Source organism: Panicum virgatum, chromosome 5K (genome assembly GCF_016808335.1).
Source record: "Panicum virgatum strain AP13 chromosome 5K, P.virgatum_v5, whole genome shotgun sequence".
In the NCBI taxonomy this organism is placed as follows: domain Eukaryota; kingdom Viridiplantae; phylum Streptophyta; class Magnoliopsida; order Poales; family Poaceae; genus Panicum; species Panicum virgatum.
Window position 1 is genome coordinate 35373624 of NC_053140.1, and position 21296 is coordinate 35394919.

Consider the following 21296-nt stretch of genomic DNA (forward strand, 5'->3'; position numbering starts at 1 on the left):
TTGAATTTTTTACATCTAACGAGAATTTTTATTTTTTAAAAAAAATATAAAACCACATCTAAAACCACCCAAAAAGCCAAACTCTACTGGTTTTAACAGTAGATGTGTTTTGTTATCCAGTTTTATATTTGCAGGTTGAAAATCGAACTTTTGTTATAGTTCGAGAATATAAATCGGACTTTTCCCCTATTTATAAACATCTGCATCTGCATTGTGTTTCTCAAAAATATTTGTACGAAACACCCACATTTTGTTATAAGTTATTGAATTAAACCTCCTTTGGTCTGATCATCGTACACACGAAAGGTAGAGTGAAACACCCCAAACTATTCGTCGCAACCTTCTGTCCATTTCATTAAAAAAAACTTATGTCCATTTCATACAGACTTCCTTTTAAAAAAATCATTCAGAGTAAAAAAAAAACATTTATCGCGTAAGCTCGATTACGTGTACATCCAGCTAGTGGACGCAGAAAAACTAACAAAACAAAGTCACAAACCATACTAGTTAGCTGAGACGACGGGTGCACACTCGTCGAATTGATCGTACTATATTCTGAAGACTTGTGTAATGAACGAACTAGTCAGAGAGAGAGGGAGGGAGGGAGGGAGGGAGGGAGGGAGGGGAGGCATGCTCGCTTATGTCATCGATCGCCAACTGATCCATCCATGAAAGACAAAGTTTTAATTTCCTTGGCCCTTCCGCGCACGCCAGCTACTCGATCAACGCACGCAAAGCTAATCGCGTCAGCGCGTACTAATTGACCAGAAAAAAAGTTGAACAAATCAAATTAAAGAGCTTGTTACATCTGAACACAGCCCATCTAGAAGAGCTGAGAAAGCATCAAACGATCGATGGATGGATTCATCCAAGAACAATTTTAAACAACATCCCCTTCATTAGGTTACATCATCCATCAATTTTTTTTTCCTTTTTGGCATATATATAACTCTCGACTGTTTGGTATCATCATGCATCGATCAAGAACAACACCATCTACCAGACCCCCGAAAAAAGAGAAGGAAAATCGAAGCAGCGTGTGTGTATACTGTTCGTTACTAATATGTACTCGATCGTATCGTACTCACCATGATCGAAGCAAGCAAGCAAGCATGAACACTTGAACAGAGAGAGAGAATCGAAGAAGGCAACCACCAAAACTAGAGGTTGCTGCTGCTTTGGCTTCATCAGGACCATCCGTAGACGAGGTGGAGGTAGCGGTCCTTGATCCACTTGAAGCTCTTGCGGAAGGAGCCCTTCACCTTGCCCTCCACGGCGTAGGCCTTGTACGACGCCACCCGGCGCTTGCGCTCCAGGTCCGGGTCCCCCAGCGCCAGCCACCGCCGCTTCGACGACTTGCTCCGCTTCAGGTCCCCGCCGTCCGCCGCCGCGCCGCCGCCGTACTCGTACTGGTACGAGTACGACGACATCCCCATCCCCCCGCCTCCGACGCCGCCGGCGCTGTACGAGTAGGACCGGAAGTCCGGCCGCGCGCCGCCGCCGCCGCCGCCGTAGTACGGCTCGATCTGCATGCGCCCGCCCGCGCACGACTTGGACCGGTCCATGGCGGACAGCACCGACTGGGTGGGTTCTTGGCGGTGGAGGCAGGCAGAGGAGGAGAGCTTCTTTTCTTGGCGATTAATAGCGGGTGCTCAGCGACGGTTGGGAGGACGAAGCAGAGAAGAAATGGAGGGAGGCGGCGGAGGCTTTTGGTGGTTGGGAATGTTCTCTGGGTTGGGAATTTGGGATGGAAACGGCAGATTAGACTGCGCGCGGTTTTGTCAACGGCCGTGTGTTGAAATAATGCCAGTTGCCGTGGCCGTGAGAATTTTTTGCTCAATCCTTCAAAAAAAAAGAGAGAGAGAACTTTTTGCTCAAAAAATGGAAGATTTTTTCCTCTCTTTATTTTAAATTGCAACAAGAAAAAGAAGGAGGCGCCGGCATGAGTGGTTGATGACTTGATGTGGATTTGATTTAATTTCAAGCGGAGCGAATTGGTGCGGTGGCAGTGGTATCTTCTGGTAGGTTTACACGTGGGATTAGAGCTGATTACGCGGGAACTAATCAAGTTGTTTCGTGGTCGGCCAGCCGACGCGGATTGGATAATGTGTGCGCGTGAGTGGCACGCATGGTTTGGTTGGTTTGAGTTGGAGGTGCCAGCAGAGTATGTGAGGACATATGTGCACTGGGCTAGGTCATGCTGAGATTAAGGCTCCTCTAAATCTCTAGTTAAATTTTCAAACAGACAAGAATACCAAAATGGTTGCAACCAGGCTCTAAGGTCTGGAAAATCTATTCATCGCATATGCGAGTAGAGCTCGCGACGTTATAGAGGCATTGTCATCTTCCCCGGCGAGACGCGGCGGCTAGACTTCAGGAGGGTGGGGTTGCGGGGGTGTTGGTGGTCACCAGCGGCCTTAGACGAAGGGGGAGGGGTGGAAGGGAAGATCGGCGGCGGTGGTGGGTTGCAGGTGGAGACATGACATTCTATTAGCTAGGGGGTCGGAGCACGTAGGAATGCCGACCACTACTTAAGCCACGTCTGGCTGTTTACTAAAATTGAACTACCAAAACCATTAACCAGGTGAGAGAGCTCTGGTGATTAGTGGAGACGGTAGTGGAGGGTGGTGGCGGAGGCGGGACATGGGCATATCTAGAGGGTGGATCAGGTGGGCCCAGCCCACACTAAGATTCGGCCCAAGACGCTTCACCCTCTTATTTTTTTTCATATTTGATATTATTTATTTGTTTCATAAAAATAGCTGTTAGTTATTTTCTTGTACTCCATCCGTTTTAAATTATAGGTCGTTTGACTTTTTTAACCTCAAGTTTGACCACTTGTCTTATTCAAAAAAATTTACGCAAACATAGTCAAATTTTAGTTATTCTTGAAGAACTTGTATTGATAAAGCAAAACACAATAAAAGAAGTGATATTTTGCACAAATTTTTGAATAAGATGAGTGGTTGAACTTGGGGTTAAAAAATTTAAACGACCGATAATTTGGAATGGAGGGAGTCTAATATTTGATAACTAAATTTAGAAGGTGAAAATGTGAGAACTTGTGTCTTTATAAAATGGAAAAAGCCCAATTTTCATCCTCGAACTATCACAAAAGTTTCATTTTCAACCTTTAACTACGAAATCGGGCAACATAGGCCATCCAACTGTCAAAACAGGGCAAATTTGGCCCTTGGAGTGATTTTGAAGGTGGTTTTGCGTTTCCTAAAAAATTAAATAAATCTAATTAGATCTAAAAAATCAAAATATTTCACTTTAAATCAGAAAAATATGAAACTAGTACCAATTTTTTTTTAAAATGTAACCTATCTATTATTGCTCCATTTGAATCTTAGTTATTAAAAATAATAGGCATAACTACAAGCAACTAAATATTATGAACATAAAAAAATTAGATCTGAATAGTTCACAAGTCATGTGAAAATAGATAGGCTACATTTTTAGAAAACTTTTGATACATAATTTTTTGACTCAAAATGATTTACTTATAAAATTTTTAGTGTAAAATTGAATATTTTAATTCTCACAAAATGGAAAACCACCCCAAGGGTCAAATTTGCTCGGTTTTGACAGTTGAATGGCCTATGTTATCCGGTTTCGTAGTTGAAGGTTGAAAATCGGACTTTTGCGATAGTTTGAGGGTATAAACCGAAATTTTCCCTTATAAAATTAGAATGGCATATTCACTAATATATTTAAATTTTTTGTTCTATTGGACCACCGTAATCTAAAATTCTAGATTCGCCACTGAGGTGGGTCGCTCGGTGTCTGCTATTGGCTGAATTCCAATTGCATATGCTAGGAATAGATACCCCCAAGCCCTCGTATACGTAGAGTCGAAGAGTGACAGTTTCACTTTTATCATCTCACAATTACACACAGGATGCAACCGTGTGTAAAACGAAACATCACAGTTCTGCATGACAGCTTGTCAGCTTCTAATCTTCCATTCGGTGCCGTCCTGGATGAGAATGGGAGGTCAGTACAGCACCAACAGAGCTCTCCTCGTCTTGTGACAGGGTTTTCTTCACACACGATGAATTATCTCAGGCTTCCAGCCATGCGTGGAGCAAGAGGTTGCACGGGGCCACGGGCCGTGGAACATCTGAAGGTTTTCTACATCCAGCAAACATATACACTTGTGACTCAACGGCTAGATCTGCACGGAGCAACTCTTGCTCAACTGATTTTTTTGACGAACAGTGCCCAAGCCCTTGATACACCGTTTCAGCTGAATAAAGATGGCACCCTAAAACATGATTCATCAAATTTACGGAGTTACCTAAATAAAATAAAGCCAGGGCTCTTTCCCAGTTTATCTTCTGCACAAAAAAGGAGTTGGCAGTTGGCACCCTGTTTCGTAAAGATTCAAGGAAAGATGAAGAAAGGAACTGAAAAAAGAACGGATTGAACCCCACATCAATTCCTGCCTGTATAAACATTCAAGACCGAGTGATTCACGATACTTGAATTGTCAGTGTCAGCTGTAGTCCATTTTACTAGCCACCCGTTGGCAGCACAACAGGATTAGTTAACAGAGTGCAGAGTCAAACTCTTGATTAGCAGCACTTAGGTTATTGTCAAGGACTCGAGGGCTGGTAACATCCTGCAGTGTAAATAACAATCAAGAGATAGAAGTGTAAACGCAGTGATGAACCAATCACACAACTTCTTACTAGTAATACCTAGCGCATTAGCTGGGAGCGTCTTCAGTTCCATTACCAAATTCTGGAAGAGAAAAATGGTTAGACAATGGGAAACACCAAATGACACTTATGATAAAGGAAAGTTAGCAGCAGAAAAGGATGGATACCCTGAATAGCTTCTAAATTTTCTTCTTTGTAGACCCCAAGAGGTGAACCATGCACAGATAGGAGCATCTCACCATTCTTGGGTAACCTTACGGTTTTTGGTGTCATGCCCAAGGACAGCTGGTTACTCACGACCTGTTAAAGGATTATGTTTAAACTCAAAAGGTGAGATTGCAAGGAAATCCAGAAGCAACTCATCCACTTGGAGCAAACATGATGCGTACTGCAGAATTACAAATTAAAGTAATACAATGTTTTACCAAGTGTGTAAACCACAAAGAGGGAAAATGCATACCTCAGGTGTCTGAAAAGCATCTCCTGCTCCTGCCATTTGGCCTTCAGGTAGCTCACTCCAAGACTTGAAAGCAACATACACTAATAAGTGTAGTGAAGGGTAAAGCAGAAACATCTGGTGTCCGGACATACAGTAATACTTACAAAATCACTGAAACTGCTAGTGTGCTTATAGAAGTCCTTTCCAACTGCATATGTGGTGATGAAATGATTTAAGCAGGTTGCTACTGGTTAGTTCTCATCAAGTAAATAAACTGTTGGTAGGTAGATGACACGGTCTAACCTGAAACTCCTGGGAACTGAAGGCCACCAGCAGTTGGCAATGATGCAATCGAGGCTTGCAGAATCTTGTCATCTACAAATTCTCCAATTATGCATCTTTCTCCATCATTCCATTTCAGCTCAAGCACATCATATTTTTCATTAGGGACAACTGATAGATTGGGCAAGTTCTCCTGAAAATATTCCAAGGCATTTGCCTCTAGCTGCTCCTTGGATAAGTAGGACCGCACCAATTGCAACCGAGAACGTATGTCCCCAGCTTCTGCTTCTTTGATCGCTTTGATGGCAATAATTTGGCGTTCACCTGTTTATTGGAACCCTGGATTAGCAATTTGAATCACAATCATTGCGTGAGGCCATCAAATGTGATGAACAATACATCGATTGGCCTTCAACAATAGCGCCACAGCAGGATTTAATGAATCGCAATTTGAAGCCACTCTTTCTGAATCTGCTGGAACAGAACTATTTTGAACAGTTTAACCCACCATCAAGTTTTCTGGTGCGATTCATTATGGTAGTTTCACTTAATTTTTGTTAGGTCCAGATGATTCTTCAGTCTAAGAACTCGAACAGCTAGCCAAATTAGCTGTGAAAGTGGATTTTGTGCTGCCAATAAGAGCTCCCGAGAAACAGGGCCAAATGAGCCACCCATTCCGCTTGATCAACGGGTGCAGCTAGCGCAATATACTTGAGAGCAGAGACATCCTTCGCATCCTAATCATGCTCAACTTACAGAAACTACGGCCACATGATATGTTTGCAAGGTGCATCAATTAAGAGGGGAAATTCAGCGCATTCCGCTGGCATAGATGGGGAAGGAGGGAGTGGGGAGGGGTTTAGGGTGCCGTACTTTCTTGGTGGCTTTCCCATGCCAGCCGCTCCTCCAACGACGCGTCGGCGTCTGGAGGCTCCTCCGGCTGCGGTTCGGTGGGGGGCGCTCGCCGCCGCCTCCTCGGCGGCATCGAGGAGGAGGATCTCGTGAAGGGATGCGGGGGGAAGATTTCGGGAGGAGAAAGAGAAACCGGCAAAAATGTTGTTTCCTCTTTTTAGCCCATGTTCTGTTGACGGCCCATTTTCAGCCCTCCCATGTTTCTCCCCCTGGCGCCTGGAGTATAAAGTCTGGTTTGGTTTTTAGGTCATAAGTTCCGTCACATATTTAAACATCAATTAGAAGTATTCAACATAAATTTATTATAAAACTAATTTCATAATTCGTGATTTAATCACGAGACGAATCTATTAAATATAATTAGTCCATAATTTGACCACTAATTGCTAAAGTAATCATCCGCTAATCGTATATTAATTATGCTTAATAAATTCGTCTAGAGCTCTAGTTGCAACTTATGCAATTAGTTTTATATTAAGTTGGCATCCGAACATTAGAATTGACATCTAGATGTGACGGGCTGACAGCTACTTACAAAATCAAACGAGGCCAATTTTTTTTTGTTCCATCATCGGTCAATTAATTGTACGGGTGATCTAGTTTTGTGATTGGTGATTATACTATCTTGTTATATTATTGATTTCTTCTGTGACATTTCTCGTTGGCTGTTTTGTATTTTTTTTTCTGTTTATTGTCTTAAATTCAGCCTGGCTCATTTGTCACGTTTGGGACAAATGTTAGTGTTTGTTACTGGAATTCCTTTGTTACTCTGTGTGTCCGTGTGCTCAATTTTGGTTAAGTTTGTAAGCAAAACTGTTTCTAAATGGTTATTAGGAGTCATGAAGAAGGTCAAACTGTGTAGCGCTGGTCAGCTAAGCCGAGCCAATCTTTAAAAAAAAAACAACTAAGCCGAGCCAGGCAGCAGAACAATATTAACCGGTATAAGATGACACTCAAGATGCTCATCGGTCAGCGTTCAGCACTGGAATGGAACAATATAAATTGTCGGATATGCTACATGTATACTGCAGCGTGCTACGAGCATTGCCTGTGCAGAACTGCAGATTGTTCAGTTCAGTTTGAAACATCCTTCTTATTTCTTTTTTTGGGAGCAACCAGTTTGAAACACCCTGCTGTGGCCTGCATCTGTGGCAAATACTCTTCATATAATTAAGTCCTAATTTTAGTTACCAGTACAGGTACTGCAGTAACAGGTATATAATGACACTCAAGATGCTCGCTCATCAATCAGCGTTCAGCAATAGAAAGAACAATATCAAGTGTCAGTACATCATTGATTGACAATAATTTCCCTAGCCTCGAGATAAAAAACATTGCACGAACTGATGATGATCGATCGACTAGCTAGCTAGCACGGCTGCTACTGTCATACGGCCGTGGAGGTCATCTCGACCTTGTTGTTCTTGCCGCCGCCGCCATGGACGACGAATCGCTTCCAGTACCAGTGCTGGCCCCAGATGGCGTCCATCTCCTCGATGGGGATCCCCTTGGTCTCCGGCAGGAAGAAGTAGACGAAGAGCGTCATGAGCACCTCCCACGCGCCGAAGAAGTAGAAGAGGCCGAACTTGAGGCGGCAGAGCAGCATGAGGAAGACCTGCGCGATGACGAAGGTGAAGGTCATGTTGAACACCACCACCGCGCTCTGCGCCGCCGACCGGATCTCCAGCGGGAAGATCTCGCTCGGCACCAGCCACCCCAGCGGGCCCCACGACCACGCGAACGCCGACACGAACACGCAGATGCAGAACACCACCCCGATGGCGTACAGCCGCGAGATCTCCGCCACCCCGCTCGTCCCGAACTTGACCGCGATCAGCGTCCCCAGCACGAACTGCATGCCCAAAATTAAAATTGGACTGTTTGTTATTGTTGAAAGGATAATATGAATGGATTTTGCAATTAATAACAAGATGGATAATACTCCGTACCTGGGCGAGGATCATCTGGGTGCCGCCCTGGAGGAGGAGCTTGCGGCGGCCGAGGCGGTCGACGGTGGCGATGGAGACGAAGGTGGCGAACATGTTGACGAGGCCGGTGATGACGGCGGACATGAGCGAGGCGGTGCTGCCGAAGCCGATGGTCTTGAAGAGGACGGGGGCGTAGAACATGACGACGTTGATGCCCGTGAGCTGCTGCAGCGTCGGGATGAGGAGGGCCATGGCCAGCTGCGGCCGGTACCGGCGCTGCAGGAGGGTGCTCCAGGGGTTGGCGGCGACGGCGTCGGTGGCGTCGCTGGCCGCGATGAGGTCGTCGAACTCGAGGTCGACGTCGTCGGTGCCGCGGATGCGGCGGAGCATGGCGCGGGCCTTCTCCGGCTTGCCCCGGGCGACCAGGGAGTTGGGCGTGTCCGGGAGGAAGAGGGAGCCGCCGGCCATGATGACGGCCGGGACGGCGGCGAGGCCCAGGCCGACGCGCCAGCCCCAGCCGCCGGGGATCTTGGCCGTGAAGTAGTTGATGAGGTTGGCGGCCAGGATGCCGATGGTGATCATGAGCTGGAAGCTGATGTTGAGCATGCCGCGCATCTTGGCCGGCGCCATCTCCGACAGGTAAAGCGGAACGGACTGCATTATTTGTTCATCGATCATACACGGGATGCAAATTATATATATTGTAGTAGATTCAGTTTCCTGATCCAATCTTATCTTAATTACTATAGATATAGCAGATCGATCTTAATTACCTGATTGCTGAAGCCGACGCCGATGCCGAGGAAGATCCTCCCGATGATGAGCATGGCGACGTTCTGCGCGAGGCCGTTGAGGATGGCGCCGGCGAGGAAGATGACGCCGCCGCCGAGCATGGACACCCGGCGGCCGCACTTCTTGGTGATGTACCCGGCGAAGAGGGAGGCGACGAGCGCGGCGAGGTAGAGCGAGGAGGTGAAGAGCGTGAGCAGCGTGCTGTCGAACTTGCAGTACTGGTTGGTCTCCACCACCTCCTGCTCCTTGGCGTACACCGACGGGAAGAACTTGAGCAGGAACGGGTCCATGGACGTCACGCCGCCTGCGATGATGGATTGCATTATTTATTTCATCATGATCCGGAGATGATGCCTGCATGGCCAAACTCAACAACGAACAGATCCATCCATATGCATGGTCGATGGATGTGATCAATACTTACCGGAGATGCCGATGTCGTAGCCGAAGATAAGGCCGCCGGAGGAGGCGACGAGGCAGGCGAGGAAGACGAAGGCGGTCATCTTCCCCGGGTACTCCTTGCCCTTCTCGGCGAAGCTGCTGCTGCCGGCCATGATCGATGCGCTGCAACGGCACCCGGAGATCGAGAAGAGATAGGAAGAAGAGAGGAAGTAGGAGGAGTTGGCAGCCGAGTTAACTTAGGTATTTATATGGAATAGATAGAAGTAGAAGGTGGTTAGAGAGATAATCGAGCCCTATATATCCAATCTTATCCACTGTAATCCCAAGTAAATCCACCCAATAAAAGATTTCTACCCTGCCATTTTTCTTTGGATAATGACCCTGTGGTTGCCAGCTAGCTAGGTCGATCGTGTTATCCCGTGGATAATCGAACTACTTCGCGTGCAGAAAAAAAGGATCCATCCATCTCCTCCACGTGTACGGAGTACCTGACGCCGCACCGCACTCTACGCCACCGAGGAGATACGATCGATCGCCTCCGTGGTGGATGGATACTAGCTCGCGTCGCTCCACTGCTGCCTACTGCGGGTGGCATTGATCGTGTCAGTGTCGGCGTGTGGATCTGTTTGTTTTGACGGTTTTTTTTACACGTGACGAAAGGTATTTCGTATCTCTCTGGGGTTAGTTTTGCTACTGGTTCGTGCATGGATGCAGCAGAGCAAATACTAGTACGTCTGATTTTTTTCTTCTTTTTTTTGCGACTTGATTTTTTTCTTCTTGAGAAAGCAAATAGTACGTCTGATGAGGAAGAAGTGCTGCCTCGATACGCCGGGCCCCCACTTGCGAGCTTTGATGGTCCCGGACACTTCTTTGTTGCTGAGCTGACTCGATCATCGAACGAAAGGGGGCCCAGCGTACCGCACGAAGGCCCAAACGCAACAGGCCTCGTCTTCGCCACCGCACCACACTCCCACGGTCCCACAGTCCCACTGGAGGTGCTCCGCCGAGCAGCCCCGGCGGCCGCCGCCTGCCGCCGCTTCTGGCGGCCTGGTGCGTGCAGCGACGGGATTCACTTAGCTCGACACTGCACTCCGCCGCCGGTTAGGAAGCCTCACGTCGTCCCTAGCGCCGCCGCTATGGCCACCACCATGCTCGCCCTTACTTGCTCGCCGGCGTCTCTGCTCCGGCGAATGCCGGCCGTGTAGTGGCGGATCCGTTCATCCGAGGTCCGCCATTTCCTTGGAAATTTTGGCATCGCCAAGGTAATCATCTCTGCTCTCGTTCATCTTTCGCTTTGCAAAATCTTGACTAGAAATTAGGTGAAGTTCGACGAGTGACCTCAGGCTTAGCTGCTCCCCATGTCAAACATGTAGTTGGGCGTTTCCAGAATAGATGGGGTTCTTGAGCGGATCGGTAATGTAAAGAGGGGTAGATAATGTAAAGAGGGGTAGAGGTAGACCTAAACTGACGTGGGATGAGTCGGTTAAGAGAGACTTTAAGGATTGGAATATTTTTAAAGAGATAGCTTTGGATAGGAGCGCTTGGAGACTAGCTATCAATGTGCCTGAACCTTGAACTTATTTCTTTCGGGTTTCATCTCTAGCCTACCCCAACTTGCTTGGGAAAAAAAAGGCTATGTTGTTGTTGTTGTAGAACGACAAATCACCTATTTTTTTCACAGAAATGATAAGGACGTTTTGTATTCTCTCAGAAGGCGTATGGTCAACAAAATTTTGTGCGTCAATATAATTATCCTTGATCAACGTGTATGCATTTTTTCAGTAAGTTTTTTCAGTGGTGTAGATAAGCCTATGCTCCTTCTGGCTGCACTTGTAGAAATTGTGCCTTAACCAGTGCCTGCTCATCCATTCACATAGTAAATATATATTACCTGGGGGCTGGGAATAAAAATTGACATGATTGAGCACCTTATTTCAAAAAAAAAAAACATGATTGGCCACCCTATATAGGATGCTCCTCTGGAATTTTCCACCCAGTACTGAATTACTGTCTTGCTGAGACACCGAGTCACAGATTACGCAAACAGAGTGTGTTCCTTTTTTTTATGAGGAGTACAGTGAAGAAGACTGCATTACAGAAAGGGGAAAAAATAAGGTTGGACATAAAATTATCACAAGAATAGAATCAGAAAAAGGAAAGCCTTTGAATTATAAAATTGCAACTCAAATCGAGTCCCAGATGTTGCAAATAACTAGTATTACTTGGTGGCAACTGACTCTTATTCATAAGCCACGTGCTAATACAGTGGGAAGATCGAAATACATTCCACGCTAGCGCTATCAAATCATTACTGCGCAACATTGGAGTAACTAATAGGATCTCTCAGTTATTCATTAAATGATGATACCTCCATGTTTTATGGCATCTCATGACTTTCAGACGAGACGAAAGGCTTTGGGGGCATATGAAGATTCTCCAATCTCCCTGTTAACATGTTGACCACCTTTGTCATTGAGGGTCGGTTTCTTGGGTTCCATTAAATGCACCATAGTGCCACGATGGCCAGCTGTCTAACCTTTTCTTTCTCTTCTCCTGTCATTTCCCTAGCTACCAGGTCCTGTCCATTTATTACTTTCTCAAAGATCCACTCTGGGAGATAAACCTCAGTTTGGCCGTCACCACTTGGATCTGAGTTCCTCCTTCCACTTACCATTTCCAACACCAGCATGCCAAAACTGTAAACATCTGACTTGTGGGATACGCCCCCAAAATTACGAGAATAGAGCTCTGGCGCAATATACCCCATAGTGCCTCTTGCTGCTGTCAAGGTAACGATGCTTTGATCCCTTGCACACAATTTTGCGAGGCCAAAGTCTGAGATCTTTGGATTGAAGTTGTAGTCCAGCAAGATGTTGTGAGGCTTGATATCAAAGTGGAGGATGCGCTTGTTGCATCCTTGATGTAGGTATTCCATTCCACGGGCAATGCCTAAAGCGACATCTACCATTTTGTTTGGTACTATGAGTTCTTGAGAGGTATTAGAATAACACGAGAAAATATATTTCTCCAATGACTCATTGGGCATGAATTCATAAATAAGGGCACGTCTAGTTCCTTCGGAGCAAAATCCCAATAGACGCACAATATTTGCATGATGAATTAGTCCTATAGTTGCAACTTCATTGATGAATTCTTCTCCCTCACCTGTAGAGTTCTCTAACATTTTGACAGCCACAGGCACTCCATTTGGTAGCTCGCCTTTGTATACAGACCCAAATCCACCCTGGCCTACTTTTTCCTTGAATCGCCTTTCTATCTTCTTAACTTCAGAGAAAGTGTACCTTGTGGGTTTTGAGCTGCCATATGTCTTCAGAAATATTTCAACCTTCAAGTGTATCTCCTTGTTATATCTTGTCTTGAGTGAAAGATAGAGTGCCGTAGCCACCATCAACGAAAGAACAACTAATGCGACTACAGAGGATGTAGCTGACAAGAAAAGAATAGCAAATCAGTATACTGTATCAGGATAGAAAGGCACCTTTGTTTTGATAGTGGGGAACTGGGGATAAGATAACGTTAAGAGTCATAGTAGAGCAAAATAAGAATTTGTGTGTGACACATAGCTTTTATATTTCGGGTACTAGGAAATATTGATTAGCAGCAGTACCTGCAATTACTTTGATGCGTGAACCTGCAAATACCAAAGAAGAAAATAAGACTCTATGGATGGTTTAGTACATAAAAGGTGAATTGTCGAGAAAGAAAAAAATGTAACATCCAGTATTGTAGTACAAGTAGCTGCATGATGTGGCCCCAGCCCTCAGAGTACATAATAGAACTTCTAACTTTTGATGAATGGCTACGCTGTGATTACATGAATATAATGAGTAATGGTGCTTGCATTTACAATTTTCAGCATATATCATCACAAGGAAGGTTTCCTTTTGGAGAAAGTATACAGCAGAAATACAATTTTCTCTTAACCATCTAGGCTTGTATCCAGTAACCACTCTTGAAACATGAATTTTTTGGAATCTTTTTGTGGGGTTGCTGAACTATATATGTTACTGTGGTGGAGTTGGTTTGCAGTTTGCTTTTATTTCAATTCAGTTATGTTTTTTGTGATTCTTGTGAAAATACTTACAGCAGTGCAGTAAGTTGTTGCATGTAAAACTTTGGTCTCTAATTGTTCAATGGTACTCATACCAATTGCCATTATTCCATATCTAGCCATCTTTATTTGAAACTGCATTATCATACTTATCACAAAGATGCTTAATAGCAGTGTTCTATATTTATTAAACATTCAGTTTTAATGTTTTATCAATTCAACTTGGAATTTGTCTCCCTTTTTTCTTTATTATTGAAGCATTTTTTTATGGGTACCTTCTGGCTGCAGTGTCCACCTTTCTACATTTACTGAAGTGAACTAGGCACTTAAAATGCTTGTAACAAATGGGGCTGGCTTAAGTGCATAACATGTAGTTCCCTCTTTCTTTTGTGATTTTGATCAGACTTCCTTGGCCTTAATTTTATTGCTGATGCTTGCTACCCAAATAATCTGCAGCACTACTTTGCAAGATAAGCTGACAATGCAAATATTTATGAAATTCAAAGAATCACATAGTAGCATCTTAGTAGATGAAATCAAAATATTGTAATGACTTATAATGTATGGAACCCAGATTAAGAAAAATCGGACCATGTGGATATGGATTTGACCAGTTAGAGGTCATACCGTGTTTAATGCAGAAAGTTTGATTCCTTTGTGGGCTGAATCCGCAGCGTTGCCCACCATGTTCACAATGTCTACAATTGTCAAAAATCTCACCTCCATAAATACTCATAGAATTACAATAATATGTTGCGGTCACCATCTCAGAGAAATTGAGTATTCCTTCTGCTTTCTCCTTGAATATTGAGCCATCACGGGTCATCGGAAAGAAGCTGTCAGGAACGACCTTGCAATCTAATGGAAGAACATACAGGTATGCATAACCATCCACCAAATAGGAGATGTGGGTCATGTTGCTAAGGCACGAGATTGGTCCGTAGATATAACTGGCAACACGATTACTTGGTGTGAACTCTGTTAAACAGCTTACTATCACCACATAGTCAAGATTGCAAACCGGTAGAAGTTTTTCTTTAGAGTCGACAGTGCTATGAGGTAGGGCTACTGACATGAGCTTCTGTCTGCAGGAGGAAGACGAGTTGTCTGCACGCGGGACAAGCGTCAGGGTGCCACTCCTGTAATCTATGGCAGTCACTCTGAATGGGGGATAAGTTGGGTGAACCAGAATGGTGTCCTGGCCGGAGCATGCTAGCTTCAGGCCTGGTGCTCCGCATAATGATGATGTATTGCTAGATTCAAGCCAGAAAGGGAACCTGATCTCCGGTCCATGTTTGTTGCACCGAGATAGCGGACAGTAGCGGAAGAAGTCTTCATCATCCCACGCCCTAGCCATGGACAATCCATCTTTGAGAAGACACAGCAGCAGGACTGTGACAAGAAATCCAGTCATCTTCTTATGTTGATAGCAACTGAGAGCAGAAGATGAAGATGAATGCTGCAAGCTTTTCAAAGCATAAGCTCTTATAGATTATTACTAACTTCAAGGGTAGGGCTAAGTTGTGCAGTACAACAGTAGTGTTATTAATTGTAATTATGTGGCTGAGGAGGAATTCCAACTCTGACTGGAAACTTCTTGCCGTGCGCTACTGTGATCGCAGAATCAGTCAATGCAAATCAGCCCTGTCCCATCAACTGTAAATAGCTGTGGAAAAAAGAAACCCTTCCCTGTGGAAGAGGATCTTTTTTGACTTGGAAAATATTATGGCCAGTCAAATAACATCCTAATCAATCATGCAGAGCCAGCCTCGGGTAGCTATTAATCTTCCTGGCTTCTCCGTGGGTGAGGCTATCATCATCACTTAGCTTCCAGCAACCAGCTAGAAATCTTTCTCATGGCAAACTCGTGTGCATTTCGTCCTGCTACCTGGCAAGCTTTACTTGTCTTTATTTCTGTGATTGCAGTTGGAGTAGCAGATGCTGGGGGCCAAGATGAGTGTCCTTTCTCCTGCGGTGATCTTCACAACGTATCCTACCCTTTCCGTAGGCCAAGGGACCCTCCAGAGTGCGGTGTGCCAGCATATGAGCTAGTCTGTAGCAACAGCAAGGCTGCAATTCGCATCAACACGGGGACATACCTTGTGACCAACATCAGCTATGCGGATCGGTACTTCTGGGTTCTGGACGCTAACTTGGATATGCACAGCAGTTGCCCTCTTCCTCGATGGGATCAGCTTCCTTACTCTTACGATGGTGTCCCGAGAACTGGTTCCCATTGGCTTTTCGATTTGGCCACCGAATCCGATTATTGGGCATGCTTCATTAATTGTTCTCAAGCAATAACGAATATTAGCTGGTACAAGCCTGTTCCTTGCCTGACAACGAACAGTTCGTTTGTTTGTCTCGGTTATGGCTTGTCATGTACAGTCTCTTGATCCTTCTTATGGGTACTTGGCCATGATTCCGTTTGGTAGCCAGCGTACCTCAGACTCATACTACCCAGACTTCGAGAATGCCAGCTATACAGGCATAATGAAATGGGTAAAAGAGGGATTTTCTGTTGGATTTCCTTGGGATTTTACTAATAATTATTATTTTCACAATGCTTCTTGGATATTCAAAACATGCCGAAATGATTCTTCCAGGTGAGCCTGCGCTTTGGATCGAGTATGGCACTGATTATTTTGTAGTCTCATTTCCTTCTAAATTTGGCTATCATAGAATTATCCAAAAACTTTATGTGTTCCTTCTTTAATTCGTTTCTTTATGATGGTGTCTTGTAGCTACTTCCACAATCGATTACATGGCACAAGCATTCTAAATTGGACTCGTGCTTTCTTCTGGAGTGAAGTAACTTTAGCTGAATGTGCAAACTCTTACGACACCCAAAATGCTATGTTCAAGAGGGTTGTGGTAGCCATTGTATCTGCTATAAGTATCACCAAGTTTTATTTTGGTAAGTCGGGTGTACCTACTTGTTATTAATTGTCACGGGCTACAGTTTTCCGTAACCTAGTTATGTTATATATTTGCAACTTGTTTGGGTAGTACTATGCAGGTTAGTACTCCCTGCACTGGTAGTATTCACATTCCTTGCCCACAAGTACTGGAGAACAAGGATAACAATCGATGCAGTCGAGAAGTTCCTCCAGATGCAACAAATGCTTGGTCCGATTAGGTTCGCCTACACCGACATCACTGCGATCACTAGCCATTTCAGAGACAAGCTGGGTCAGGGAGGATACGGCTCCGTATACAAGGGCGTGCTACTCCCAGGCAATGTGCAGGTAGCCATCAAGATGCTGGGCAACTCCAACTGCAATGGAGATGAATTCATCAGTGAGGTCTCGACTATTGGTAGGATCCACCATGTCAACGTGGTTCGTCTTGTGGGCTTCTGTGCAGAGGAAATGAGGAGGGCACTTGTCTATGAGTACATGCCTCATGGTTCCCTAGACAAGTACATTTTCTCATCCGAGAGAAGCTTCTCCTGGGATAAGCTTAACGATATCACTTTAGGAATTGCCAGGGGCATCAACTACTTGCATCGGGGTTGCGATATGCAGATCCTTCACTTTGACATCAAGCCACACAACATTCTTCTTGACAGCAATTTTGTACCCAAAGTTGCTGATTTTGGCCTCGCCAAGTTGTACCCAAGGGACACGAGCTTTGTGCCAGCTAGTGCCCTACGGGGAACTATTGGGTACATAGCTCCTGAAATGGTGTCTCGAAGCTTTGGTGCCATATCTAGCAAATCTGATGTTTATAGCTTTGGTATGCTGCTGCTAGAGATGGCTGGAGGCCGAAGAAATGCAGAGCAGAATGCGGCGAACACAAGTCAGGCATACTACCCGTCGTGGGTCTATGACCATCTTGCCAAACAAGAAGTTGGTGAGATATCTGCTGCGGGGGACATGCATGAGCTGGAGAGGAAGCTTTGCATTGTTGGGCTACGGTGCATTCAGATGAAACCGCATGATCGTCCAACGATGAGTGAGGTCATCGAGATGCTCGAAGGGGGGGACTGATGGCCTACAAATGCCTTCTAGGCCATTCTTTTGTGATGATGATTATGATGATGATGATGATCATATGGCTGCTGCAGATTCTTACCAATTGTCTTGTGAGATAACCACAATCTCCGAAGAAGATGAGTGAAAATATATGTATGTTTGTGGTCTGGAAGTAAGATCCGGGAAAGCACTACTAGCCTGTGAACTGCTGACGTAGCAGCCATTTCTTGTATCCTGTTAAGCCTTTTCATGATAATACTCTACAATAAATTTGCGGTCGGGTAATAACCTGCTATGCTTCCTGAATCCAGATTTCATGATTTCTTTCTGTGAAGACACTTCTTGTGAAAAATATGTATAACATGACTGCTCGCTATATCTTTTTCCTGGAAGAAGACAGAAAATGTATTTGTTGAATAGATTCAATTGGATATTGGCAAATAATGCAACTCCAACAAATAATACTTTTTTTTCGCATTTACAAGAAGGCTGGCTGGAAAAGATCTAGCTTGCTAACCACCTCAAAAAGGCACGATCAACATCTTATACCAATCATATATCAGATCAATGATTTGACCACTACTTTATCACTACAAATAATACTTCTTTTCGCAATTACAAGTCTACCATCACTACGAGCTTTCTGCTTTGAATAGAGCAGGGCCGTGTAGCCTTTTGTCTGATGTACGCTGAAGAAGAACGTGAAGGCTGCGCATATGTAGTAGTGTGCAGGACAGCAGCCTGTGTACCAACCAACCAACCACGATCCAATCGTGAAAATCCAAGGTTTCTCTATACCCGTTGACTGAAGCCAACACGGTCATCGTGCCCAACCTAGCATGATTGCCATTGTCGACTTGTCGTTGTCTATGAAGATGACTTGAAGGGTCCGCATTGTTTGATCAGGGACATTATTAGCTCACCGCGTGGATATTGGAATGAAAATTTCGAATTGCCAAAAGGTGAGGCAGACCATGTTATTTTGTTAATCTTCTTCGATGATATATTTTGGAACTAGGACGTGTGATGTATTTTGGAAACATACTTTTACGATGACACATTTTGGAACTATGACCCCATGCTATACACCTAAACAGCTACTAAACCCTCTTGTTCGTATGGCTTTCACTTTTTCAAATTCAATAATTCAATAATTATTCATGATTTATATTGCCAATGTTTGACCCAAACCTTGTCCAGAACGACATTCTTTTCCTATATGGAAGGAGTAGTTGTGATACACTACTACAGATGAGACCTTTTGTCCCGCCCTGACGATAAATTTTTTTTTGCGCCCTGTGGGATTCGATCCCAAGACCTCTAGCCTCGCGCACAGTTTTCTTACCAACCCACCTACGCAGCATATGTGACTCAAAATAGAATGTCTTTCTTTTGAACTATCACGGAGGGACCTTTAGTCCGGGTTGGTGTTACCGACTGGGACTAAAGGGTTGGGCTCTTTAGTTCCGGTTGGAGCCACCAACCGGGACTAAAGCTCCCTACCGCCCCCTAGCCATTGGACCCGGGACTAAAACCTTCATTGGTCCCGGGTCTAATGGTGGTCGGGACTAATGTGCAGGATCAAAAGCCATTTCTTTAGTAGTGATAGTGTGATACTACAATTCTATAGATAACACAATGAAAAGTAAAATGTGATAATATTATATTGTTTTACAATACTATTCCCTTTACCGTTTCAATTTCACTCTACAATTATGGCCACATCATTTGGAATGGTAGGCAGAAATCCTTGTTCCACGAACCGTACGATGCAATCATTGATAGATTCATCACTGGACGGTCTTCACAATTTTCATTGCTAAAAAGCACCTCGCTCTCCACTGATGCAGTAGCGATAGGAAGAACAAGTACGAGCTTCAGTAGGCGGTACCCTTTGTCGGATATGTCTCCACCTCCACGTAAGTCGATTGATATCTCGTTATGTGTTAATCGCCGCTTTTCACCCATCCGAGTCTAGCTAGCAACTCTCTCCGTTCTAAATTATAAGACATTCCAACAATCTTGGAGAGTCAAAGTTTTTTATATTTGACCAAATTTATATAACAGAATAATAATATTTATTATATAAACTAAGTACTATTAGATTTTTTATTATTTATATTTTCATAGTACATCAATTTGATATCATAAATCTTTATATTTCTCTTTATAATCTTGGTCAAACTTGAGATTGCTTTCAGGCTCCAAATTTTTTGGGATGTAATTTGGAACGGAGGGAGTATATGTATTTTTGTGTTCCCGCCTGGGCCTGCAGCTTACAATGGAGCGCCCGCTAAGATTCAGACAATCATGTCGGATGACTGACTAACGGGTCCATTTTTTTTGTTTGTTGAGGACCCGTCAAATAGGTTTTAGGCTTCGAGCTTTTTTGTGGATCAATTTGCACAGCTCCGCAGCATTTTGAGCCCAACAATGTGCCAGTTGTTGACTATGCACTTATGCAGACTACATATACAGATCCAAGAGGAACCTAAAGGCCATGGCAAATGCAGCTGAATTTGTTCCCCACGAATAATGAATGATCCGTAGCTGCAATGCCATGAACAAACCCGACAAAGTGGCAATTAAATGCTCGTAGCTATTTAGAGGAGCACACGTGCCGGTTAAACCGTGCTAAAGAACTTAACATATACTACATCACAAGGACAAGAAAAAGTTTCTTGAAGATCTGCCAGCCTGAAGGCAGCGCATCCTGCAAACTTGCAGAAATTTTTTTTGCACTTAAACCCCCACTCATCCCATTGTAAACCACCCCCCCTCCCCCGAGCTCAACGGACTCCGTCGTGCTGTCCGCCCGCGTCGATTCAAGCCGCCGCCGCCGCTCGCCCGTGAATTGCCGCCGCGCCCACCGCTGGTGAGGAGCGCGTAGAGGAAGCCGCTGACTAGAGCATGCGGAAGCCGCTGACCATGGAGAGCATGCGGTTGCAAGGCCAAGCCCCACACAATGTAGTCCCTCCATATAGAAAATAGATGATGTTTAGAACAACGACATGGTCTTCAAAGTATAACTTTGATCGCTTATTTTTATAAAAATATTTGTTGAAAAATGATATATGTATATTTTTATAAAAGTGTTTTTTAAGACAAATCTATTCATATAATTTTTACTTTTTCATACTCAACAACTTAAAAGTTATTCATGATTTATATTCTCAATGTTTGACTCAAACCTTGTCTAAAACGACATCTAAATCCTATATGGAGGGAGTACCTGCATAATTCCACGCCGGCCTCGTCGGTGCTGCGGCCGGACCGGAGCTGCTCGACGGACTTGGCGTACAGCGGCGTGCCGTGGACGCGCGGGGGCCTCGCCATATCTGCCATTGGACACCACCTCACTCGTCACCTCGACGAAGACACCACTCGCGGGGTCTGCCACTACCAGAAACTTGGCTTTTGCCATGTGCAAATTTACGGGCACACGGCAAACATAAAATTTGCCGAGTGTGCTAAAAAGAACACACGGCAAAGTCATAGTTTGCCGTGCTTTTTTTGACACACGGCAAAGAAATACTTTGCCGTGTGTTTTTTTGACATATTTTTCTACTGTTCACATACAACATGTGTTACTCCATGTTAAAATTTGATATATATTTGTATTTATTTGTTATATTTAACTAATTAATTGTATTTCAAGTCATTTCTGAATTAAGTCAAATTTGAACCGCAAGTGATTCAAATAACAGAATAAAATGAGTGAAAAATGATACTCATGTTATTTAACCTAGTTTGAGGTCTTACCCATCAAATGAAAAGAAATTTCGAACATTCTGTGTAGGAAACACGACCATGAATGTGTGTTCG

The 21296-nt window shown here is 44.4% G+C and overlaps 4 protein-coding genes and 1 pseudogene across 9 annotated transcripts; 1 reads left to right on the top strand and 4 right to left on the bottom strand.

The window, feature by feature from the left end:
* Positions 1-772: 772 nt before the first annotated feature.
* On the bottom strand, positions 773-1795 carry LOC120709592. Its single transcript, XM_039995269.1, has one exon. The coding sequence runs from the start codon at positions 1563-1565 to the stop codon at positions 1188-1190; it is 378 nt and encodes a 125-aa protein (XP_039851203.1). The 5' UTR covers positions 1566-1795; the 3' UTR covers positions 773-1187.
* A 2000-nt stretch (positions 1796-3795) lies between these two features.
* Positions 3796-6436, bottom strand: LOC120709593. 4 transcript variants are annotated; one of them, XR_005689760.1, is made up of 9 exons: positions 6262-6436; positions 5410-5712; positions 5271-5314; positions 5128-5190; positions 4835-4967; positions 4707-4749; positions 4595-4627; positions 4304-4343; positions 3796-4137 (listed from the first exon to the last, which is right to left on the bottom strand). XR_005689760.1 is itself a non-coding variant. In XM_039995271.1 (8 exons), the coding sequence occupies exons 1-6, from the start codon at positions 6371-6373 to the stop codon at positions 4715-4717; spliced, it is 690 nt and encodes a 229-aa protein (XP_039851205.1). In that variant the 5' UTR covers positions 6374-6436; the 3' UTR covers positions 3829-4343; positions 4595-4627; positions 4707-4714. The 4 variants fall into 4 exon arrangements, 2 of the variants coding, with proteins under 2 accessions (XP_039851205.1, XP_039851204.1); XR_005689759.1 differs by having other exon boundaries at positions 3829-4137; positions 4304-4627; positions 6262-6435; XM_039995271.1 differs by having other exon boundaries at positions 3829-4343.
* Positions 6437-7447: 1011 nt separating this feature from the next.
* Positions 7448-9703, bottom strand: LOC120709594 (sugar transport protein MST8-like). Its single transcript, XM_039995272.1, has 4 exons — positions 9445-9703; positions 9002-9324; positions 8250-8882; positions 7448-8152 (listed from the first exon to the last, which is right to left on the bottom strand). Exons 1-4 carry the CDS (start codon positions 9572-9574, stop codon positions 7688-7690), a joined length of 1551 nt encoding a protein of 516 aa, XP_039851206.1. The 5' UTR covers positions 9575-9703; the 3' UTR covers positions 7448-7687.
* Positions 9704-11127: 1424 nt separating this feature from the next.
* LOC120709595 (rust resistance kinase Lr10-like) lies at positions 11128-15003 on the bottom strand. 3 transcript variants are annotated; one of them, XR_005689762.1, is made up of 5 exons: positions 14122-15003; positions 13051-13074; positions 11791-12869; positions 11351-11509; positions 11129-11279 (listed from the first exon to the last, which is right to left on the bottom strand). XR_005689762.1 is itself a non-coding variant. In XM_039995273.1 (3 exons), the coding sequence occupies exons 1-3, from the start codon at positions 14906-14908 to the stop codon at positions 11920-11922; spliced, it is 1761 nt and encodes a 586-aa protein (XP_039851207.1). In that variant the 5' UTR covers positions 14909-15003; the 3' UTR covers positions 11565-11919. The 3 variants fall into 3 exon arrangements, 1 of the variants encoding a protein (XP_039851207.1); XR_005689761.1 differs by having other exon boundaries at positions 11128-11509; XM_039995273.1 differs by lacking the exons at positions 11129-11279; positions 11351-11509 and having other exon boundaries at positions 11565-12869.
* Positions 15004-15738: 735 nt separating this feature from the next.
* LOC120709596 lies at positions 15739-17849 on the top strand (annotated as a pseudogene).
* The last annotated feature ends 3447 nt before the right edge of the window (positions 17850-21296 follow it).

Excerpts from the sequence above, each read along its gene's own strand:
- LOC120709592 (XM_039995269.1), bottom strand. The coding sequence starts at position 1,565 with ATGGACCGGTCCAAGTCGTGCGCGGGCGGGCGCATGCAGATCGAGCCG.
- LOC120709593 (XM_039995271.1), bottom strand. The coding sequence starts at position 6,373 with ATGCCGCCGAGGAGGCGGCGGCGAGCGCCCCCCACCGAACCGCAGCCG. Across the intron at positions 5,315-5,409 it reads TCAGTTCCCAGGAGTTTCAG|TTGGAAAGGACTTCTATAAG; the intron begins GTTAGACCGTGT and ends CCACATATGCAG. Across the intron at positions 5,191-5,270 it reads CTAGCAGTTTCAGTGATTTT|TCTTGGAGTGAGCTACCTGA; the intron begins GTAAGTATTACT and ends GTTGCTTTCAAG.
- LOC120709594 (XM_039995272.1), bottom strand. The coding sequence starts at position 9,574 with ATGGCCGGCAGCAGCAGCTTCGCCGAGAAGGGCAAGGAGTACCCGGGG. Across the intron at positions 9,325-9,444 it reads CTACGACATCGGCATCTCCG|GCGGCGTGACGTCCATGGAC; the intron begins GTAAGTATTGAT and ends CCATCATCGCAG. Across the intron at positions 8,883-9,001 it reads GCGTCGGCTTCAGCAATCAG|TCCGTTCCGCTTTACCTGTC; the intron begins GTAATTAAGATC and ends CAAATAATGCAG.
- LOC120709595 (XM_039995273.1), bottom strand. The coding sequence starts at position 14,908 with ATGACTGGATTTCTTGTCACAGTCCTGCTGCTGTGTCTTCTCAAAGAT. Across the intron at positions 13,075-14,121 it reads AACTTTCTGCATTAAACACG|GTTCACGCATCAAAGTAATT; the intron begins GTATGACCTCTA and ends TGGTATTTGCAG. Across the intron at positions 12,870-13,050 it reads ACGCATCAAAGTAATTGCAG|CTACATCCTCTGTAGTCGCA; the intron begins GTACTGCTGCTA and ends TTTTCTTGTCAG.